We start from the raw sequence: 23601 nt of genomic DNA, 5'->3' as shown, positions 1-23601 counted from the left end.
GATATATCAGATAAAGGTCTAGTATTCAGAATATACAAAGAGATTGTTCAACTCAACAACAAAAAGACAAACAACCCACATGAACAGACACTTCTCAGAAGAGGAAATACAAATGGCCAAAAGGCACATGAAAAGATGCTCAACTTCCCTGGCTATTAGGGAAATGCAAATCAAAACCACAATGAGACATCATCTCACACCCACCAGAATGGCCATTATCAACAAAACAGAAAACGACAAGTGCTGGAGAGGATGTGGAGAAAGAGGAACACTTATTCACTGTTGGTGGGAATGTCAAATAGTACAACCACTGTGGAAGGCAGTTTGGTGGTTCCTCAGGAAGCTAATTGCCATATGTTCCGGCAATACTGTTGCTAGGTATTTAGTCAGAGGACATAAAGGGCAAGGACACAAATGGACATTTGCACACCAATGTTTACAGCAGCATTATTTACAACTGCCAATAGATGGAAATAGCCCAAATGTCCATCAATAGATGAGTGGCTAAACAAGTTGTGGTATACACATACAATGGAATATTATGCAGCTGTAAAACAGAATAAGGTTATGAAGTATGTAACAGCATGGATGGACCTTGAGGACATTATGCTGAGTGAGATTAGTCAGAAACAAAAGGACAAATGCTGTATGGTCTCACTGATATGAACTAACATTAGTGAATGAACTTGGAGAATTTCAGCCAAGAACAGAGACCATCAAGAGATGGAAATAGGGTAAATATTGGGTAATTGGAGCTGAAGGGATACAGATTGTGCAACAGGACCAATTGTAAAAATTCAGAAATGGATAGCACAATACTACCTAACTATAATACAATAACGTTAGTACACTGAATGAAGCTGAATGTGAGAATGATAGAGGGAGGAGGTTTGGAGGCACAAATGAAATCAGAAGGAAAGATAGACGATAAAGACTGAGATGGTATAATCTAGGAATGCCTAGCGTGTACAATGATAGCAACTATGTACAAATTAAAAAATGTTTTTGCATGAGGAAGAAAAAATGTCAAAGGGATACCTTTGTGTCATGGTGAACGTAAGAAAAATAGCTTCCTGGAAATTTTTTTTAATGGGAGGGTACAGATAGAATAGTTTCTGCTGGCGCCCTTAAATAGCAACTGTTTTCCCAAAACATACCCCTTTCTAACCTTGTACCTTCTCTTCCCAACTGTCTTATTATAAAAGGTAAAATCCTACCTCTCCTAATTTGGGTACTAACCATTTTAATATATTTGGTTGTCAAACAAAATAATAGTGAGGGAATAACTTTTTAATTCTTTTCATTAAGACAAATGCATGTATCTTCTTCAATCTTCAGGAAAAGAAAAGTTTACATTTCTGCTTCATGATAAAAATAAAACTGAGTGCCAAAACTTTAATGTTAGATTTAGGGTAGTTTTCTTGTTTGTTAACATTTCTTGTGTTTGTTTGCTTATTTTTACAACTCGCACAGCAACTGTGTTTTCCAGGATCATCTATTTCAACAAAAGGTCCCCCAAATTGCCCTTACCTTTTTATCTTAATTTATTTTTGTGCAGTATAAATAACAAGAGTATTCTGAGCTAAGATATATTTATGACATCTTTAAAAATTACTAACCATAGCTTGTAGATCAACCTGCGGATTCCAGTCAGAATCGTATAGTATAACCACATCAGCACTTGCCAAGTTAATTCCAAGACCTCCAGCCCTGGTACTCAGCATAAAGATGAATTTGCTACTATTAGGAGAATTAAAGGCTTCTATTGCTTCCTTTTTTTTAATTAACAAAGGGAATAGAAGAAAAAGAGAAAATCAAATTATATTACCAGGATCCTTAAGAAACAAATGAAAATTTTTAACATGCATACACAAAACCCCACTTTATAAACATTCATTTATCTTCAAAATATATAAGCATTTACCTAAATACTGTATTGTGTGAACTGTTGTAGAAAGTATATCATACAAAGTTCCTAATCTTTAAAAAGCTTTAATAGAGATAAGCTTAGAACAATCACAATGATAGATTTAATTAAGTAAATAACAAATCATTTAAATTATTTCAAAACAATAACATTGAAAATGGTTTAATTGATTTAATTGGGTGTGTAGTGTCAAAAATCTCAACTTCATTCCCATTAGTTTATGAAGATATAGTTTCAAAGATCAATCAAGAGAGAAAGAAATTTAGAAACAGGAATGAGAGCAAAAAGGTAAAGGGGAGGGCAAGTAGGTTTATTTTGGTAGGGTGAAAGGGGCAGAGAGATAAATAAGTAATGAGGAAAATTAGGAAGACAATTCAGGGATATTTAGTAAAGACTCTTACAAAACAATAGGATGTTAATATCCTTACTATATAAAGATCTCATACAAATTAATTAGAACAAGACCCTGATAAAAAAAAAACAAGCAAAAAAAGTGAACAGACAAACCACAGAAGAATACAAATGGCTAAAAACACAAGAAAATGTGTAACCTCACTAGTAATCAAATAAACGTAAATTAAAACAACATAATACGTTTTTGAAGATTTTTTAAAAAATGATAATACTCAATGTTGATGAGGGGGCAGTGAGACGGGCACTCTCATACATTGCTGCTGGGAGTGAAAATTGGTACACCCTTTCTGGAAAGCAATTTGGCAATATGCATCAAGAGCCTTAAAAATGTTCATACCCTTTGACCCAGTAATTCCACTTCTAGGAATTTATCCTAAGGAAATAATCAGAAATGTGCACAAAGGTTTATGTATGAGGACTTTCACTGTAGCATTATTTATAATAGTGAAAAATTGGAAACAACCTACATGATCAACAATGAGGGGATAAATTATCTATAGTGTATCCACAAGATGAAATATTTAATATTAAAATTATTTTTACAATCACTTCTTACTGAGAGGAAAATACAACATTACGTAGAGTAAAATGTACAAAGGGGCTAAGCTGTATATGTAGTATGATATCAATTACATATATATATATATAAAAGGGTTGAAAGGAAGTACTTTTCTGTATTTTCTGAATTTCCTTCAGCAATCATATATTACTTTTATAATCACAAAAAACAGTAAAGTTATTTTTGTGAATGAATGGAATGACATGGTCAAAAGTTGCAGGCAGAGAAGGTGACTCTCACTGCAATAGTCAGTATAGCATGTAGAGTGGGCAGTATAGAAAGCAGCATGATGTAGTGAGAGGCAATTTGGTGTAGAGGAAAGAGCAAAATGTCAACCTGGGCTTGAATCACAACTCTACCATTCATTACATATGTGATTCTGGGCAAGAATTTAACCACTCTGAGACTCAGTTTTAAGTGGAGAAAATTATACCAATATTTTACTGGGATGCTGGGAGAATTCAATTGCCCCTTAAATTACCTAGCTCATAGTAGGTAGTAGATGAATGTTAGTTCATTTCCCTACAAAAGTGCAAAGGCCAATTAAATAAAGGTACAGGAACTGAGCCAAATGATGACCAGTGATATAACTAGCTGAATTTAGCTGTAATATTGGAAAAAGGGCAGATCTGAGAGCTATTGAGAAAGAACTGTTTGTTAACAGCTGCCAAACAATTAAGAGTAAGAATTCAAACATAGTCTTCCCCTCTATAAGAGGGGAAACAGATGAAATGACTATGTGGACAAGGCGAAATGGGAAAGCCAGGCACTTACAATTAAAAAAAAATGACCACCTCTGACATTGCTTTAATTAAAGTCAATACATTTAATTCAAAGTCTATGAAGAGAGAACAGTAACTGACATTTTTAAAGAACAGAAGAATTTGGGCATAAATAATTAAAGTCTACATGATTCAGAAATGCAAGCTGGCTACTTGAAGTCAGAAAGCACCATTACTATTCTGCCTTGATATCAGCTTCCTTCCAGGAAAAAGGGCTACCTCGAATGGTACTGCACTGCCTATGTTTAACGTGGATTGGGAGAAACCTACTCTTACGAATAAATTAGCAAAAGGCCAGCAAAGCCTCACGTTAACATCTCAGAGAGAGGGAAAAACTACATCTCAGAGAGAGTGATAAGTCCCCAACTTGGAATTACGTTATTGCAACTGTTTCCCTACAGTGGGTAGCCTAAAACCCTTAATATGAAAAGGACCTATGTGTTTGCTGTGGTCATTATGCTAGGCTATAGCCATGCTTCAATAAGGAGGTCTGCAAGTGACAGAGTTCCTGTTGCAGCTATGGAAGTGGAGAGACACAAACTGAGAGTCCTTGTAGCCTGAGAAGGAGCCCTAAAGATGAGTGGTATGAAGCTCTGAATACAATTTCATGACATGCAGTATGTATTGCACTATATAATTTAAAAACTGTATTCATACCTATTCTATCCACTGATCCTCACAACATTGTCAGAAAGTAAACCTGGGTATTAATATTATCTTCATGTTACACTTAAAAACACTGAGGCTCAGAGAATTAAATGGCTTGCATATGCTACAAAGTAGTAGAGTTGGTGCTGAAATTCAGAATGCTGAAACCGAGTTTGGTGCATTTTCCACTATACCATAAAATCATGATCTTTGCCCAGAATGAGTATAGATTTAAGACAGAAGCCAAAGACAGAGCCCCGAAAGATCACAGAAAATGGATGATAAATAGCAAAGCCTTCAAAAAAAAGTGTTTTAAAGGCTTTAAAATGCATTAAACCCATAACATTCATGAGGGATAATCTAAAGACCCATTAGACTCTCCAAATTTGAGAAAGAATCTGGATGCTAAGGAGACTTAGTCACTAGCTAAGTGACCTACTCCTGCACAACAACCTTTTAGCGCTCCAAGATCCAAATTCATAAGTACCTATATACCTATATTGTCTCATTTAATTTTGAAACAACTCTTTAAGACTGAGATTATTCCCTTTATGAAATACTATGCTTCATGTCTCTTTAAGGTTGCTCATAAACTGGCAAAATCTCTACTGTTAAACTCCAGGAATGGCAAGTGTCTACTATAAGAAGGCAAATCAAGATTAGAAATGGCAGAGAATCAAAAGTCAGAGAGTAAGATGAGAAACAGTTATCAAAAAGGCCAGAAAAAAAAAGGACCAGAGGTAAGGGTGGTTAAAGGAGATAAGGATGTAATGGTGTAGCGCCATTTAGATAAGTGAGGATGTTTTTGAAGATCTTGGAAAAGGTGATGTGTATAGAGTCAGTGGAATGAAAGTCATATTGAAGATCTAAGAGAGAGTGAAATTCAATGCACCTAGCTAAAGAAAAGGCAAAAGTTAAAAAATACCTAATGATGAACAATATTGCTTTAACTGAACTGATTTTTGAAGGCTTGTTTTATTTTATTTTCCCTTACCTCTCTTTCCTCATGTGGGGTTTGTCCATCCAGGCGACAATAATCATAACCACGCCACATACAATAATCCTCCAAAATGTCTAACAAACGAGTCATTTGGCTAAAAATAAGAACTCTTGAACCTAAAACATTGCACCAAAAAAGTATGTTATAAGATCTGTGTAAAACTAACTTGAAAGTTACAAAAACAGAATTCAAACATGACATGCCATATAAATATACAGCACATACACACTACACTCACACCAACACACACACACAACACCTCTTCTTCACGGGATAATATAGAGAATTATTCATTTGTTGAATTACACATTTTTTTTAATTACACATGTTTTAAAGATCTTCAAAATCCTTGACACATACTGAGATGATTTTAAGTCTGCCTTTACTCTATCCTGAGGATGAGTGATCGGTTCACTGGACCACTACATTAGTCTTCCAACTTGTTTCCTGTTTCTAGTCTCTCATCCTCAATAGATCCCCCACACTGCTTCCAAAGTTCTCTTCCTAACATCATGATCGTGTCACTCTCTATGCCCAAATCTTCAATGGCCCTCTCTCTGCCCTCAAAATAAAGTCCAAACTTCATAAAGCATGTTTTCAAGGACTTTCATAATCTGGCCCCATCCCATCTTCCAGGTTCATCAATTGCCACTCTACCCCAAATATCATAAGCTCCCCCATTTCCTCTTTCACACTTGTTTCTTTGCCATGGAAAATCCTTCCCCTTCCTTTTCACATAATTTACTCCTCCACATTCTCCAGTGCTCACCTCAAATGTGATCTCTGTGAAGACTTCCCCAACTCCGAGTTTCTCAACATTTTGCTTATACCTCTATCATAGCACTTATCACAACGAACTGCAACTATTTTTACAGATCTGTCCTCCTACTATATTGTGTGAGCTTTGCCAAGGCAAAGACTATTGTCTTATTCATTTTTGTACACCCAGCCCATAAAACAATTCCTGGCAAATACTAAAAACTCAACAACATTTGCAGAGCAAGTGAATGAATGAATAATGAATGATATGAAAAATTTTATTCATATATAAGACATTAATATGAAACGTTAATTTAAAAATGTATTACTAGGTGGTGCCATGGTGGCTCAGTGGCAGAACTCTCGCCTGCTGTGCCGGAGACCCAGGTTCGATTCCCAGTGCCTGACCATGCAAAAAAAAAAAATGTATTACTCACCCTGTTCTTTGAGTTTGGCCAAAAGTTTATCCAGAACAATCATTTTACCACTATTGCTGACAATATGCTCATCGGTGGTATAAGGTGGACCAGGTTCAGCACCATCAAACAAATATGGATGATTACAACACTTTCGAAGCTGCATCAGAATGTTTAAGAGTCTCATCTTGTCCATCTTGCCAGCAGAATTTAAAACATCAATATCTTTCATCAGGATTTTTGTATACCTAAAATTTAAAACTATAATTAATCACCAATTATTAGGTTAATTTAATGCCATAAAGAAATGTCCCTTTGGTGATCAGCTTAGATTCCATTTGAAGAAAAAAAGATTTGATTTGAGACTAAATCTAATCAGCATAAACAAGAAACTAGCAAAGACCTGAATATTTTAACTTGTATACTGCTTGTAAGCCTGTTTCCTCCCACTTTTTCCATTACTAGAAAATGCCATTGGCTGATAATTATTCTGTATATACTAATTCATGTATTTGCATCATGATAGCTAGCATCCATCTTTTACTTATGTGAGCTAAAACAATCATAATTTCTTATGTCTGTCTTCATAGGCCACTTTTTTTCTGATCCTGTAAGCATTTTTCATTCTCCTTTCTAGATCTTCACCCAGACAAAAATAGACCAATATATACACCTGAACAGTAAAAATATTTCATTATAATAATACCCAAATTACACTGAGTGCAAGTGTCAGATATTGCGTCAAATACTTTATATGACTCATCTCATTCACTCTTCATAACATCTCTAAGGAATGTACTATTATCATTCCCATTTTACAGATGGAAATTCAGGCAGCTAAAAGAAGTTAAGTAACTTACTCAGGGCCACAGCAAGGGAAAAAGCCAAAGATCTGATCTTATGGTTGAGTCCAAAGAATATTAACCTCTACTCTGCACTCATTTCTATAGTAGAGGAATCATATTTTACATGCTATCTAATTTCATTTATATATGCAACATTTTGCCTTTTAGGCAGCATTATTACATTACTAACATGTCCAACATATGATTCCTTGTGACTCCCCTTGTCAATTTCCTGCTTTGCTTGTGTTTTATCAAACCATTCCAGCTTCTATTTTTGTAATATTTGCAATCAGTGATGTTTTCAACTATATGACTAGTATTACAGTTATTACTATTTTCACTGATGAAAAAAGCAAGAGTAACTAATATATGTGCCTGTAACATTATCCCCTTTCACCTTGACATCACCTTCATAATATAAATATCACTATCCTCATTTACTTTACCCAAGCTAAAATAGCTATTAGAGGCAAAGCTCGGAATTCAAACATAGATCTACAATACTCCAAAGGTTAAATTAAATACGTATCAATTTTCCATTGTACTATTTGAACTACTTAACATCTCATTTAAAATATAAAATAGAATTTCTGAACTACAAGTACAAATGAACCACTACAAAGCTAATTTATAATTAGGTAAGTCCTTACACACAGAATTTAATGGAAACAAAACAGCTCACCATTCTCGTTGCATCTTACTCAATCCCAAATAAATCTTTGTTTCCTTTTTAGGAGGTAGGCTCTTCTCGACATCACTTTTTATACGACGTAACAAAAATGGTTTTAAAACCTAAAAAGTATGATTATGAGTGTGTCAATTTATCCTTGTAGTTCTGTTGTATTTTTGCTTTCTATATTTTGAAACTACTTTATTAAATCCAAACTTAAAATAATAACGTAAAAAGTGACAATTTTTATAAGAGTGTATAAAACACTTAATATTATAAATTATATATTCATTAACACTCTAATGTGAAATTTACTTCTCACTGCATAATTTGAAAGTCGCTGCCAACTTTCTTGGTAAAGGAGAACCAAGTAACAACAGCCCATTAGAAAATCAGAATAGGGAATCCATATTATGGATTCCATCGATGATTTGATGGAACAAAATACATTAAAAAAACAAAGACAGAACAAGGATACTATTGACTACTGAGTGCTAAAGATTTTCTAAAAATTAATAATAAAACCATTACAATACAAAAATATTTTTAAACCCTAGAAGAAATCTTAAGTCAGAAAACATAGATCAGAAAGTCTCCAAAAATGAAATAAGAATTCAGGCCATTTTAAAATGGTTAAAAATATGAATGAAGAGAAAATGGTTCAATGTTAAGGAAGATTTGGATGAAGAGAGAAAAAAAAAGAAATAATCACTATTTGCCTGGAAAACAGACTCTTATCACAAAAAAACAATAATGCTATGATTTATGGGGTCCCTACAATGTGTCAGACTCTACACCATGAACTTTACATACAGTATTTAATTCTTAAAATAGATCCGTGAGGAAAATGCAATTATTCCCATTTTAGTAACTTCACCAAAGTCACTTGGCTCGTAAGAGGTAACAGAATTCACACTTAGCTGATTCTAAAACCAATCAACCTGGTTAATCAATTCTAATTAGCTGTCATGAACATTGACATGTTCCTTAATTTTTTCAAGCTCATTTCCTCATTCACTTATTCCCCACCCCCTAAAGAAATATATGGTATACATATACACCAAACATGTTTAAATGCAAATGATACCTATTTTCAAGGCTGCTGAGGAGAATTTGTGGTAGTACATGCATAGTAGCAAATGAGCTTAACCACAGCAGGCATTCAATAAACTGCAGCTATTATTATTAGAGATATATGGGAGATAAGGTAAAGGAAAGAGAAAAAAAAGACTTCTGGTTTCTGGTTGGGCCTCTTAAATTTGTTTAAGAGATAGTCATAAGAGTTTAAACTGCCTGTGAGGTATTTAGGTAAAAATATTCAGAGAGCAATATTTGTAATAGTGTAAGTCTAGAACTTAGGAAAGAGATATGGATATACAAATTTTGGAGTTATCATTATACAGGTGGTAGCTGGAAGCATGAGGGTGAATCCCCAGAAGAGCATGTATGAAAAAACAAAGAGAAAAAGAAGCCCATAAAGAGGACTAGCAGTAGTAGCCAAAGACACAAGAAAAAAATACAAGAGATAATGGTATGACAGAAACTAAGTAGGAATTTCAAATAGGAGGAGTGGTTAGTAGTGCTGAATAGTACAGAGAAGTCAAAATATTGACGGTAAAGTATACCCTGAATTCAGCAACTGGAAAGTCATTGATGACCTTGTGAGTTTCACTTGTATGGAATAGATAGATGCCAGTGGTCAATGGGTTCAAGAGTGACTGGAAGATTAGGTAGTGAGATAGGGATGATAAACTACTCTTTCAACATGTTTAACTGCCATGGGAAGGAAATACAACCACAGCTAGAGAAGGACATAATGTTGATGGACCACTATTTCGTAGGAGTGAGTAGGTATGGGTGTGTGTTTATATTTAATAAGGGAGATACTTGAGAATGTTTATATGTTGAGAGAAACAAGCCAATAGGGAGGGAGAGATAAAAAACTTAGGCAATAAAAAGGATAAATCATGGGGAAAACTTCCAGAAGGAAACAGGAAGAAATGAGATCCAATGTTCACATGGAAGAATTAGCCATTGACAGGAGAAAAGACACCACTTCTGAGATAAAACATAACATGGATGTAGATATCCTTGTAAGATGAAGTAGAAAGCTAAAGGAATTCCTTTCTAATAAAGTCTATTTTCTCTTTGAGTAAGAAATGATGTTACCTGCTGAGATAGGAGGAGGGCAGGGAGTATCTAGGATAGGAGTCTTGTGGAGACTGGAGAAGGTTTGTAATTGCTATTATAGAAAAAGAAAAAGGGAAAGAATCCCTCACTGAAGGATGTTCATGTTAAAGGATCACCAACATCATCAAAATCCCAGCTTATGTTAGAGAATACGAATTTCTGATGGTTCCAACCTGCACAGGTATATAATCTTCTTTGTCAGTGTTGAGTAGCCTATGTGCACAGAAGGTAGGTTGTAGAAGCAGAATTCAAACCCAGAAGACAAAGACAGCTACGTTATTCTAGTTTAGGAGTTTTCAAGACAGGTATGGCAGATAAAGGAGCAAGGAAGTTTGGGAGTATTGGCAAAGGAAAGATTCAAGTGATAGAAAAATAGGCTCAAGACTGGATATGGAAAAGTAACAACAGAAATGAGCTGATAGATGTGGAGAAAAATCAGAGGTCCAAGGACTGGTGGGTTCTGTAAGATAAAGGTACAAAAAATATGTGAGTGAGTAAAAGAGCTAGAAGGATATAAGAGATTTTATCCAAGATAAAGTATCAGTGTTCAGTGAATGCGAGGGAGTGACCCAGAGATGAGTAGATGATAGTGAAGAGAACAGAGGTTAGATCTGCAAGATCGTTGGGCCTAAAAAAAAAAAAAAAAAAAAGAGAGAAAGAGATTTAAAGATGATGGTGAAGAAGCAGTGGATTAGTAGATTAGAAGTGGCACTGGGGAACTGGGTGAATACTGACCCCATCTCAAGGACCCATGGGATGCGGAGCCTCTACTGAAGAGGATTACATTATCCACAGGGAAAGAGCCAAGGTAAAAAGAAAAAAAAATCTGTTCTATAGAGGCTGAAGATTAGTGGAATATGTTTACCAAAGATAGTGTCAGAAAGACTGGGAGAAGGAAGGACTAAGATTGAACCAAGAGGCAAAGCCACAAATTCAAATGCCTTCTAGAGAGCAGTTTATTTTCTGGCTCAAATACATATATTTGATTACTGAATTTTCTTGTCCACCGTTACTTACTACATGAAGTCTCTCCACAAGTTTTTGATCACCAAGACAATTTTTAGTGTCAAACCAAGAATCAAAGTCCTGTAGGGGGGGAGAATAGAAATTCTGCAATAAGTGAAGTTGTTTTTAAAAAACTCCATATTCTATACATTTTTATACATAATATAGACATAATTCACTTTAGAGGCACTTTCAAAAATATATTAACTGTGATGGCCAGTATTATATACGTCTGAAAACAGATAAAATACTGATGCAGTTAACAAAATTTGAACCCCATTATACAGGAATTCCATCAACAATTTTTTCTTAAAAGGTATTTATTAGGCTTGGTCATGCCATAATATAATAATATCTAGTTAAGACAAACAGGAGTACAAATATAAAACTGAAGATATAATGCAAAGACAATGTTAATCTTATTTAACATAAAAAGAAACAAAAGCAAGCAAAGGTATATATACCAATGGATACTTGAACTTGGTACTTTTTATTATCAATGAATATGAATAATGAGAAAAAGCAAGCTGCAGTTTTTGTATGCTATATGATGGGGTCACATTTCATTCTTTTTCCATGTGAGTATCCTGTTATTGCACACCATTTGTTGAATTTTTGCTTGTTTGTTTGTTTTGGGAAGTGCATGGGCCAGGAATTAAATCCAGGTCTCCTGCATGGCAGGCGAGAATTCTACCACTGAACTACCCTTGCACCCCAAGCTTCAGAGTTTTTTAAATCATTCAATTTAGTTTGCTACCCTAGCATAATCTTACATTAATGATAAAACACTGTACATTTACAAAATAATTTTTTCAAATCATGTATTATGAGCTCTTTAACATTCAAAGATAATTTTAAAGACATTTACCCCACCTGCCAAACAAGAATACAGTAATATGTTTCAAATCCTCCCAATTTAATGAAAAGAAAATGTTGAATATCACATTCTGAACTTAGCCTATTTGACATCATAAGCTGTGACAGCAATGTTATATGGGCAAAGTTTAACAGACAGGCTAATCTCAAAGAAAAGAAATATTTCTCTAATACCTCCTTTTTAAAATTTTGTACTTAAAAACTCTCTGTTGAAAAAGCCAAAGGATATAGATAAACAATTACAAATGGAAAGGAACTGTAAATTTCAATCTACATTCTATATTTTCAAAACAGAAGCCTGTGAACATAAGAAAATTATACTTAAACCATCTCACAAACTTACATCTGCAGAATTAAAGACATCAGGCAATAAAAAGTTGAGTAATGCCCAGAGTTCATGCAGGTTATTCTGCAAAGGTGTTCCAGTAAGGAGCAAACGGTTAGTTGACTTGAACTCACGAACAATTTCTGAAAGCTAGAAAAAATAATAGCTATATTAACACTGTCTTAATATTAGGATGGCCAACATTTAGTTCTACTTCATCCAACCAAAATATTTTTCAAATAAAATAAAGCTTGAAAATTAATTTACATGGAAAAAAGCATCCTATTTCAGGTGACACTACAGTGAATCACAACTGAATAAAATATTCTAGGTTTTTCTATACTTAAAATAATGTAGATCATATTCATATCTGAGATCCTCCCTTTAAAAAGCTGTATTAACAGTCCAGACCTTCTTTGTGGAATCCAAGCTAGTCACTTTATATAATAATATCCCCTTCTCCCCACCAACCGTGTTTCTACATGCCTAGCCAAGTTCTAATTAGCCTGGTCACAATTTTAGAGTACTAGAATTGAGTCAATTTTCCCTGATGCCTTATATTAACTTTCTAAACAAGACCACAAAAAATTAAGACACAAAAAAGTATAAAATAACAGTAATCTTATCAATACAGATACACATTTTTATAGTGCTCTTAAATAAACAATTATTCTCTAACATGCGTCCTCTTATCAGGTATTAGTTCCAATTTGAAATTAGTATGATCCACCTGGTGGTTTTGCTCCAGTTCTGTCCCTGTTTCTCCCAAAGTAGCCCAGTGATCCAAAGAGAGGTTCATCATAATAATTGAAGCTTTTCCTACTGTTGATGGAGTTGAATGGCAAGAAATATTGATATTTTTCAAAGTTAACACCACACTATAATTCCACAAGTCATATAATTCCAGGAAATTCTTTTTTCTAATCTACATGAATACACATAAGGTAGCTCCTCAGTAAAAATAAATCAGTGCAAATGATATTTGTACACCAAATATTCTTGGCAATATTAAAATACTGTCTTATAATAGAGATAGGCTACAACAGGAGATGTAACAAGTGAACACCTAATTTTAATCACATTAACAACTGCTCAATTTTTGTCTTGTATTCAATAATTTATATTATAAATCATTTTAAAAATTGATTTTTATTCATATTCCATGAATATTACAATCTTCCATCACTTTTTTATTCTCAATACAGAAAAAGTGAATGGACCTGATAGTTAAAAGAAAACTATCATAAAGATACTGAGAACTGGCTTACCTTAGATTTTTCATTCTTTATTCTGTGAGCTTCATCAATTACTAGGTATCGCCAATGAAACTTTTTGAATACAGATTTTTCTTTAATTACCATCTCATAAGAAGTAACACACACATCCCACTCTCCTGGCATCATTTCATCACGAATAAAAGCAGCCTAATGCAAAACAAAGTTTCTTATATTAGAATATGCTGACAACATGATCACAGAATTAGTGTCAAAAGAATATTAAGAATCATAAGAGATCCTGGGGATCATTCATCTCATCCACTTTAGAAATAGGAAAACTGAGATCCAAAAATACCTTTGTGATCAACTATCTGGATGCCATACTAATAGATCCATCAACAGTTTGAGAAGCATAAGCTTCCCTTACAAGTCTAGTATACTGAATGAAGTAGAAAAGTATTCATATCACCAGGAGACCACTTAAATCACTAGGCTCTGTCTTCATACCACAGGGAATCCAAAAGGATATGGGCAAAATAACTGCATTCTAAGTAACATACTCTTATTAAGATCCAAACATTAGCAACAAATAGAGTTTCAACAAATAAAAAGAATTCATTTACGAGTGATTCCAACCTTCTGAGATTTCTTGCATGCTCCTTCTCTTCCCACAAAAGATGCGTCATATACTTTGTTAAGGGCCGTGAAAGTCCATTAATGTTTTTGTGAAGTTCCTGTCATTGTTATGAGGGTACAAATGTAGCTTTATAAAGGGGATTTGCTCTGTCGAGTACAGGAAGCTATTTAAAACCGGTGAGACTATTTAAACTATTTTTAGATCGTCACAGGCAGTGGCCAGTGTGTTAGTCAAATTATCTGAGAGTATTTTAACTTGTATAAACTGAATTCAGATATTATGTTAATATAAAACCACAAAAGTTCATGGAAAGCAGCAAAATCTATATTGAGAAGGGACTTATTAGTACTATAAATCTGAAATTCCAGTGTGCAAAAAATTAAAGTTTGCTGCCAAGTTTTTATTTCATAAATTCATAGGTACCTGCCAAACACATTATGGAATCATCCAACAGATATTCCCTAGGTACCCACTATGTATAAGGATCACCTGGACTAAAGTAGAGGACAGGAAAAAAGCCTCTATGGACATTTTGTCTGTACCCTGGGAAGTGGTCATACTAAAATGCTAATTAAAATACTAAGGATTGAAGACAAAATGAAGAGAACCAGAGTGCCAAACTCCATTCGGTTCTGATAACAACTTATTCTTGCTTGATTTTGTGAAACACTCAGTTTGATGGTTCCTCCCACAAGTTTCATAGAACATATGCATATTTTTATTTTAAATTAATTCTGCTTTGAAATTTTTGTTGCCACTTGATAGAGTCAGAGTTAACTATCTTGACAGAACACTAAAGGTCACAGTACAAAACTGTCACTTAATAAGTGACAAAATTAAGCCCCTTGAAGACTTTCAATTACAGTCAGTAGCAAACCAGAACTAAAGCCCAATCTCCTGTTTCCATATTCACTATCTTTGATACCTCTGGGATGGAAAGAGGTTATAAAATCATGTTTGGAAATCACACCTCTATATAGTCCAGGACTACTTAGTATAAAACAGGACCAAGAGTACCTTTCATAATTTCCCAACTCAATTAACTACTTATCCTAGCCTACATCAAATTTTTATTTACTAAATTATTAACCTCATAAAATGCTTATGGATGGCCAGGAAAATAAAAAGATCCATAAATCTATTACCTGGTTCAAATATGTCTATAACTAATTATCTGGATTTTCTCTACACATACTTGTATCAATCTGAGTGCTTAAATATAATACATTAAGTACTTAAATCAACATGGTACTATCTATAACACCAGTTTTCAAATTCTTTTCATCATGGCCCACAGTAAAAATACATTTTATATTGCAATCAGTATACACACACATTTGAGGGTGCATATACAGAAAAGAAGTAACTTAAAAGTGTCTCAAAACAATACTTATCCTTACTACATGTGAAATACATTGCCATTTTCAATTTTATTCTATTTCACTGTTTTTACAAATTCTTGATATCACCGACTAAGCTGAACTGACAACTCATTAATGGGTGGCAACCCATAATTTTAAAGACACTGACTTTGAAGACAGTTTTCAAACTTAAGACATTTTTTAATCTAACATAATCCCAACCCATGGGGTACAGATCAATCAAAAATTAAAGACATTTGTTTTGTTTAAGATTCCCAGAGAAATTTCATGAAACCCATGGATTCCATATATTTGAAAACCATTGATTTGCATTTTTACTGAAGCATTAGGAAACACAAGCCTAGATATTTCCCTACTGCTCGGGATCTTCAAGAAATCATTTTAGCAAAAGAGTAATATTTTAGAAATGAAAAGTTTAATGAGTAGTGATACTACTTTAAATAATAGAAGAGACCAGAAAGAGTACCAGGTGACTAATTTGCTACTGAAAAATACTAAGCATAGGGAAGAATGAAGCCTGTAAATCTAAATTTATGAGCTCAGTATTTCAATATTTAAATAATTTATAAGTTGAATTTAAATAAACAAAATAATTTTCCTTCAAGCAAAATGATGAGAACATAATTATATGGTTCATTATGCTACCATTCTTTTGAGGCTATCTTTTGATAACCTACCTAAATATGTAAAATAGAATAAATCTTTATGTTCTCTGGAGGCAAAATAAAGACAAAGTTTAATAATATGCTTGCTGAGCTGATTATTCATTTTGGTAATTTTGCATAATTTATTATTTTTAGATTAATTCAACAGTCCTCAAAAAACTAGCCTACTAGATTGACAAACAGCTAATTTAAACAAAAATCGATAGCTTCTAATATTATCTCAGAATGTAGATGGACATGTATTTTTCTATTCAAAGGCCAAAACTGAAAGCTTTGACTATGCATAAATACAAAACACAAGGCTCTCCATACTTACAGAAGAGGTTCCATTTATGTGTATGTATGTGTATGTGTGTGTGTGTGTGTGTGTGTACCCACTCAAAAGTCAAAAATTTAAAACTAAAATAGTTAAGCCATGTAAATTTACACATTAGACTTCAAAATAGCACAGATGATAGTTACTGATAAGATATACTGTCAATAAAATAAGATTTTCATAAAAAGATTTTGATTTAAAAGTGTAATTTAAAAATACTTAGGTTATTTGGGTTCTTTTTAATAAATACTATTGTTGCAATTTAAAAAAATACTTAGATTAATAAGGTAATTAAAAGTAAATGTGGGTTGGGCCGTACAACCGTGGCTCAGTGGCAGAATTCTCACCTGCCATGCCAGAGACCTGGGTTCAATTCCCAGTGCCTGCCCATGCAAGAAAAAAAATAAAAAGTAAATGTGGTATATACATACAATGGAATATTTCTCAGCTTAAAAAGGAGTGAAGTTCTGATACATGAGACAACATGGAGGGATCTTAAAGATAGCATGTTGAGTAAAATAAGACCGGACATAAAAGGATAAATATTGTAGGTTCTCACTGATATCAAATTATTAGAATAAGCAAACTTATAGAGTCAGAAACTAAAATACAGGTTCACAGGGGCCGGGGTGGAGGTAGGGAGCAGGGAGTTAATGTTTAATTGGTACAAAATTTCTGTTTAGGGGTGATGGACAAGTTTTGATAACAAATGGTGGTGATGGTAGCACAACATGGTGAATGCAATCATCACCACTGAATTGTATATTAGAATGTGGTAAAAAGGAGAAATTTTAGGTTATATGTATGTCAATAGAAGAAAATTTAAAAAACATTTTTTTAAAAACACAAATGTTGAACCCTAACGTGAACTATGGACCATAGTTAATAGTACAATTATAATATTATTTTATCATTGTAACAAAAGTACCACACTAATGTAAAGTGCTAATAATAGGGAAAACTGTAGGGGGTTGTATATTGGAACTCAGTATTTTCTGCATACTTTTCTGTCAATCTACAACTCCTCTAATAAATAACAAATTTAAAAAAGCAAGTACAGATGAAGCATAATAATAGCTTGTGTGTTATTAACAGGTAATACATCTATTTATAGGAGTATTAGGACAATTAAATTCATTAATATACGGAAAGCACTTACAACAGAGACCTGCGTAGTCGGCAGAACTTAAGTGTTATTATTTAGTAGTAGTCAACTTAAAAGTTCTTTATAGAAGTAGTATGTAATATAAACAACTTCAGAAATAATATTATTCTTGAGTGCCTTTCTTAATTTGTTTCTCACTTACTCTCGCATCCTTGTCTCCCACGAAGCAAATAACACGAAGAGATGGAACCCACCGTTTAAATTCATTCATCCAGTTGTTTAAAGTAGACTTTGGAACCAAAACCATGTGAGGTCCAGGAATGTTTCGATAGTGTTTCAGGTAACCAAGCAAAGCAATCGTTTGTAAAGTCTTACCAAGACCCTGCATTATCATCACAAAGTAAAAAAAGCCGTAAATGTTTTCTCTTTGATAAAGCATTTTGTTAGTAACAACATTACAAAAGATAATTGCAAACTATCTCACATAGGGAATTATATTTCTACCAATGACTAGTCAAAGGACCTTTTGTTTTCGTAACTGAAGAACCATTCAGAACTTACCATGAGCACAAGAACAGGAACTACTCCACTCTGAAAGCCGTTCAAAAACAATACTTTTATTTCAAAAGGAACAAGCAATATGCTATATAAGTTGATCTACTAGTAGCAAAATCAGGAATTTTCTTCATGTATTTCAAAAAGACAGCTTTTACCAGCCTGTTTAGAGATCAGTCTTTCTTTCCCATTGTTCCCAATACTTATTACAGCCCAGGCATTAAATATTCCAACTACGTGTCTCAAGGAGTTTATAGTCCTATACTTACATCTCACACTCTTAAAAAAAAAAAAAAAAGGAACCATAAAAGAACAGAAATGTTGAGCCACAAAGGACACACATATATTGAACACCAATAATCCTACCCCTGAAGCCTTGGGAAAGGGAACTATGCCTTATGAAGCTTGGTCTTCTAAACAGTCTCTGGCATTATCTCTAAGCACATTAAGTATTTGCTTTTATAAATCTAAACTTAAAGCTATTATTATTGGGTTTATCCTATCTGATATTTAACTTAATGAAATGGATTATATGAATGCTATACATCAAAGTTTTGAAATATTCTAAAGCAAGTCATTTTCCTTCTAGGAATTCTATGGAAATAATCTGAGAGGTGCAGAAAAACTAAATTATAAGAATTTTCATCATTAATTGAACAACACATGAAGCATTAATTAAATAACACATTAAGCAATCCAAATGACCAGCTATAAGGAAGGAGTTAAATAAAATTATTGTACATCCCTCGGATTAAAGACTGTAAATCAAATGAAAATTATTTTTACAAAAACCTATTAATTATGTGGGAAATATGTATCATATGAAGAATAATGTCACAGAATGCCAAATTATATGCACAATAACTTCATCTACGTAAAAAATGTATACATAGAAAGGAAACAACAAAGTAAATATGTCAAAATGTTAAATATGGTCCTCAGTACCAAAATTATAATTTCCTTTTCATTTATTCATTTTTCTCCAAATTTTCTATATTGCTTAAAGTTGCTTCTCTTTTTCAGTAATTAAAACATATCTGGTAACAGCATAAATTTAAAGATCCTTCATTTTCAGACAAGCTACAGCCAAAAGGAGCTTAGGACAAATGACCCTAGAACTTCCACTGTCCAATTAACACGCTCCTCCCCACTGCTCCAATCAAGATGGCAGAGTGAGATGCTTCAGGCCTTTGTCCACCCACAGCAGGTTTGAACAACAGAAAGAACTGGCAGAAACATCCTTCTCAGGGCTCCAGAAAACACTCGAGACTGCAGTAAAAGGGCAAGCACCATATCAAGAAAAAGGTGACATAATGGTATCACATCAAATGTAACTGTTACAGAATTAAGATCTTAAATTTTAGCCCCATAGTTACCACAAAAAAAGATGAAAAATATACACAGAAAAGAAATGAAGATTCAAAATGGTACAAAACAAAAAATCAACTAAATATTAAAGTAGGCATTAATGGACAATTGAGGAGCAAAAAAGAACTTATAAAGAACATTCAGCAAAATGGCAGAAAAAGTTCTGCATTATGAGTAGTTACTTTAAATGTAAATGGATTAAACTCTTCAGTCTAAAGGCACAGATTGGCAGAACAGATAAGAAAGCATGACCCAACTATATGTTGCTAATAAAAGACTCACCTTAATTAAAAAACAAAGGTAGCCTGAAAGTGAAAGGCTGAAAAAAATATACCATGCAAACAGTGACCAAAAGAGAGCTGGGGTAGCTGTGATAATAGCAGACAAAAGAGTCAAAAACAGTTACAAGGTAAGTTGGTGTGATGCTCCGATGCATCCCAGAGTAATCTGGGCAGAAAGTTAAGAAGTATTTGTAAAATCCCCTTGAGGCACTGGGGGAAAAAGATAGAAATATTCAAGTTCCCCACCTGGGGAAAACCTGATAGTCTCACAATCATTGGCGACTGCCAACTTGATGGGCCAGGCCCTCAATCTTGGAGGTTGCCCTCAAGAAACTGATTCCTGCAAAGAAGAACCTAAATATATTTATGATTATGCCTAAGAGTCACCCTCAGAGAACCTCTTTTGTTGCTCAGATGTGGCCTCTCTAAGCCAATTCTACAGGTGAACACACTGCCCTCCCCACTACATGGGATGTGACTCCCAGGGATGTAAATGTCCCTGGCAATGTGGGTCATGACTCCCAGAGATGAGCCTGGCCCTGGTATTGTGGGACTGAGAAAGACTTCTTGACCAAAAGGGGGAAGAGAAATGAAATGAAGTTAAGTTTCAGTGGCAGAGAAATTTAAAATAGAGAGGTCATTCTGGAGTTATTCTTATGCAGTATATAGATAACCCTTTTCAATTTTTAGTGTATTGGAGTAGCCAGAGGGAAATACCCCATCTGTTGAACTGCAATCCAATAACCTTGATTCTTGAAGATGACTGAATAACTACAGCACTTTTAAGGTGTGATTGTGAAAACCTTGTGTCTGTACTTCCTTTATCCAATACATGGACAGATGAGCAAGAAAAAAAGACAAAAAATTAGTAAAAATAGGGGGGAAAGGGGTATGGGGTGTCTTTGGTGTGATTTTTACTTTTAAATTCTTATTTTTATCTTTTTGGGGAGTAAAGAAAATGTTCAAATATCAATCGTGATGACAAATGCACAGCTATATGATGATACTGTGAACCACTGACTGTACAATTTGGATGATTATATGGTATGTGAATATACAATAGAATGGAGGGAATAAACCACATGATCATCTCAATTGATGTAGAAAAGGGCATTTTACAAAATCCAGCAGCCCTACTTGATAAGAGCACTTTGAAATATAGGAATAAAAGGAAACTTACACAACATCATAAAAGACATATATGAAAAACCCACAGCTAAATCATACTCAATGGTGAAAGACTGAAAGCTCTGCCTCTAAGATCAGGAACAAGACAAGGATGCCCACTGCCACCACTTATTCAACACTGTATTGGAAGTTCTATCCAGAGCAGTTAGTTAAGAAAAAGAAATAAAAACCATCCAATTTGGAAGAAAGAGATAAAACTTCTCCTATTTATACATGACAAGCCTATATATATATATATATATATATATATATATATATACCAAAAAAAAAAGATCCACAACAATGCTACTAGAGCTAATAAATGAATTCAGCAATATGGCAGGAAACAAAACCAACACCCAAAAATCAATAGTATTTCTATACACTAGTAACAAAAAATCTTAAGAAATTAATTAAAATTTCCAATTATAATAGCAATTAAAAAAATAAGATGTCTAGGAATAAATTTAAGTAGGATATAAAGGACTTAGCACACAGAAAACTACAAAATATTCCTGAAAGAAATCAAAGATCTAAATAAATGGGAAGAACATTCCATGCTCAGGGATTGGAACATTAAATATTGTCAACATGTCAGTTACACCCAATGTGTTTACAGTTCCAACACAAACCCCAAACAAAATTTCAACACCTTCTTTGCAGAAATGTAAAAGTCAATAATCAAATTTATATGGAAGAGTAAGGGGTCCCAAATAGCCAAAACCATCTCAGAAAAAAAACAAAGTTGGCAGACTCATTCTTCTAATTTTAAAACTTACTACAGGGCGGGCCATGGTGGCTCAGCAGGCAAAAATGCTCGCCTGCCATGCCAGAGGACCCGGGTTCGATTCCCGGTGCCTGCCCATGTTAAAAAAAAAAAAAAAACTTACTACAAAGCTACAGTGGTATAAGCAACATGTTATTAACACAAGGACAGACTTATAGAACAATGGAATCGAACTGAGAGTTCAGAAATAAACCCTCACATCTATGGCCAATTGATTTTTTGACAATACTGATAATTCCACTTAATGGGGAAAGAACAATCTCTTCAGCAAGCAGTGCTGGGAAAACTAGATGTCCATAAGTAAAAGAATGAAGGTGGATTCCTACCTAGCACCACATACAAAAATTAACTCAAAATGGATCAGAGACCTATATAAAAGAATCAGGAGCATAAAACTCCTAGACGAAAATATAGGGAAGCCTATTCAGGATCTTACCTTAGGCAGTGACTTTAGACTTTACACCCAAAGCACAATCAACGAAAGAAAAACATAGATTAAAGGGACTACATCAACACTAAAAACTTTTGGGCAAAGATTTCTTCATGAAAATAAAAAGATAACCTAGAGAATTGGAGAAAATATTTGGAAACTATATTTCTGACAAGGGATTAATAAACATAATTTATAAAGAAATCCTACAACACAACAACAAAAAGACAAACTACCCAATTAAAAAATGAGCAAAAGACTTGAATAAATAGACACTTCTTCAAAAAAGATATACAAATGGCCAAAAGACACATGAAAAGATGCTCAACATCATTAGCCATTAGAGAAATGCAAATCAAAACCACAATGAGATACTATTTCACACCCCTAAAAAGGCTACTATTAAAAAAAAAAAGTATTGGAGAAAATGTAGAGAATTAGGAGCACTCATCATTACTGGTGGGAAAGTAAAATGGTACAGCCACACATAAAGGAACGAGGTCGTGAGGAATGCAGTGAGGTAAATGAACCTTGAGGACAATATTCTGAGCAAAATAAACCAGAAACAAATGGGCAAATATTGTATGGTCTCACTAATATAAACTAACTATAATAAACAAACTCTGAGAATTAAATTCAAAAGCATAGGTTATCAGGAGATAGAAGTGGGCAGGGATTGGGCAATTGATGATTAGGGAGTACATAACATATAAGGCTCAATGTAAAGTTTCCTAGATTGCAAGCTCTTACAGCAGTCACATTTATTCCTGAGTTTTAACTGTTATTTCTAAATTCTAAGATGCTATGATCTTTGTGTATAACCTGGTAATTCTCTGGAACTTTCAGTACCTGTGACACCTGAGACTGAGAGTTAGTTCTGCATCTCTGAAAACCAGCATTGCTCCTTATAGCAATAGTTAAAGAAGCTGAAAAAGAGATCAGACTTCAATTAGAGATATGAATGAAGCTGAACTGGTTAGGAATAAGGTAAATTGGAATACAGGGTAAAGGATGATATTGTCTGTATTTTAAAACTTCAACTTCCATATGAGACCAATGGAAGAGATGTTTATTTTGTCCAAAACTTGAATTTTCTGTAGCACACTATCTAATTTAACTGGTTAGTCAGTTTACTTAAACAACATAATTACATGGAACCTAGAATAGGAAAAGAGATCTTGTTATTCTTACAGGTCATTGTACTATGCTGATAAATTCCAGAGCATCTTGGGCAGAAAATGAAAAAGTATTTGCAAAGTCCCTTGAGGGACTGGA

At 33.9% G+C, this 23601-nt stretch overlaps 1 protein-coding gene across 4 annotated transcripts in view; it reads right to left on the bottom strand.

Annotated features, from left to right (window-relative positions):
• SMARCA1 (SNF2 related chromatin remodeling ATPase 1) overlaps nucleotides 1-23601 on the bottom strand; it is a 106751-nt gene that overhangs the window by 68060 nt on the left and 15090 nt on the right. For all 4 annotated transcript variants that reach the window (XM_077144853.1, XM_077144852.1, XM_077144855.1 and 1 more), the window contains exons 6-13: nucleotides 17941-18120; nucleotides 13685-13840; nucleotides 12435-12566; nucleotides 11228-11296; nucleotides 8033-8142; nucleotides 6527-6753; nucleotides 5325-5446; nucleotides 1620-1772 (exon numbers count right to left, since the gene is read on the bottom strand). In XM_077144853.1, the coding sequence (XP_077000968.1) occupies nucleotides 1620-1772; nucleotides 5325-5446; nucleotides 6527-6753; nucleotides 8033-8142; nucleotides 11228-11296; nucleotides 12435-12566; nucleotides 13685-13840; nucleotides 17941-18120 (1149 nt within the window). The remainder of the gene's footprint in view (nucleotides 1-1619; nucleotides 1773-5324; nucleotides 5447-6526; nucleotides 6754-8032; nucleotides 8143-11227; nucleotides 11297-12434; nucleotides 12567-13684; nucleotides 13841-17940; nucleotides 18121-23601) is intronic.

This window comes from Tamandua tetradactyla, chromosome X (genome assembly GCF_023851605.1).
Source record: "Tamandua tetradactyla isolate mTamTet1 chromosome X, mTamTet1.pri, whole genome shotgun sequence".
Lineage (NCBI taxonomy): Eukaryota > Metazoa > Chordata > Mammalia > Pilosa > Myrmecophagidae > Tamandua > Tamandua tetradactyla.
This window is presented reverse-complemented; position numbering and strand designations above follow the sequence as displayed.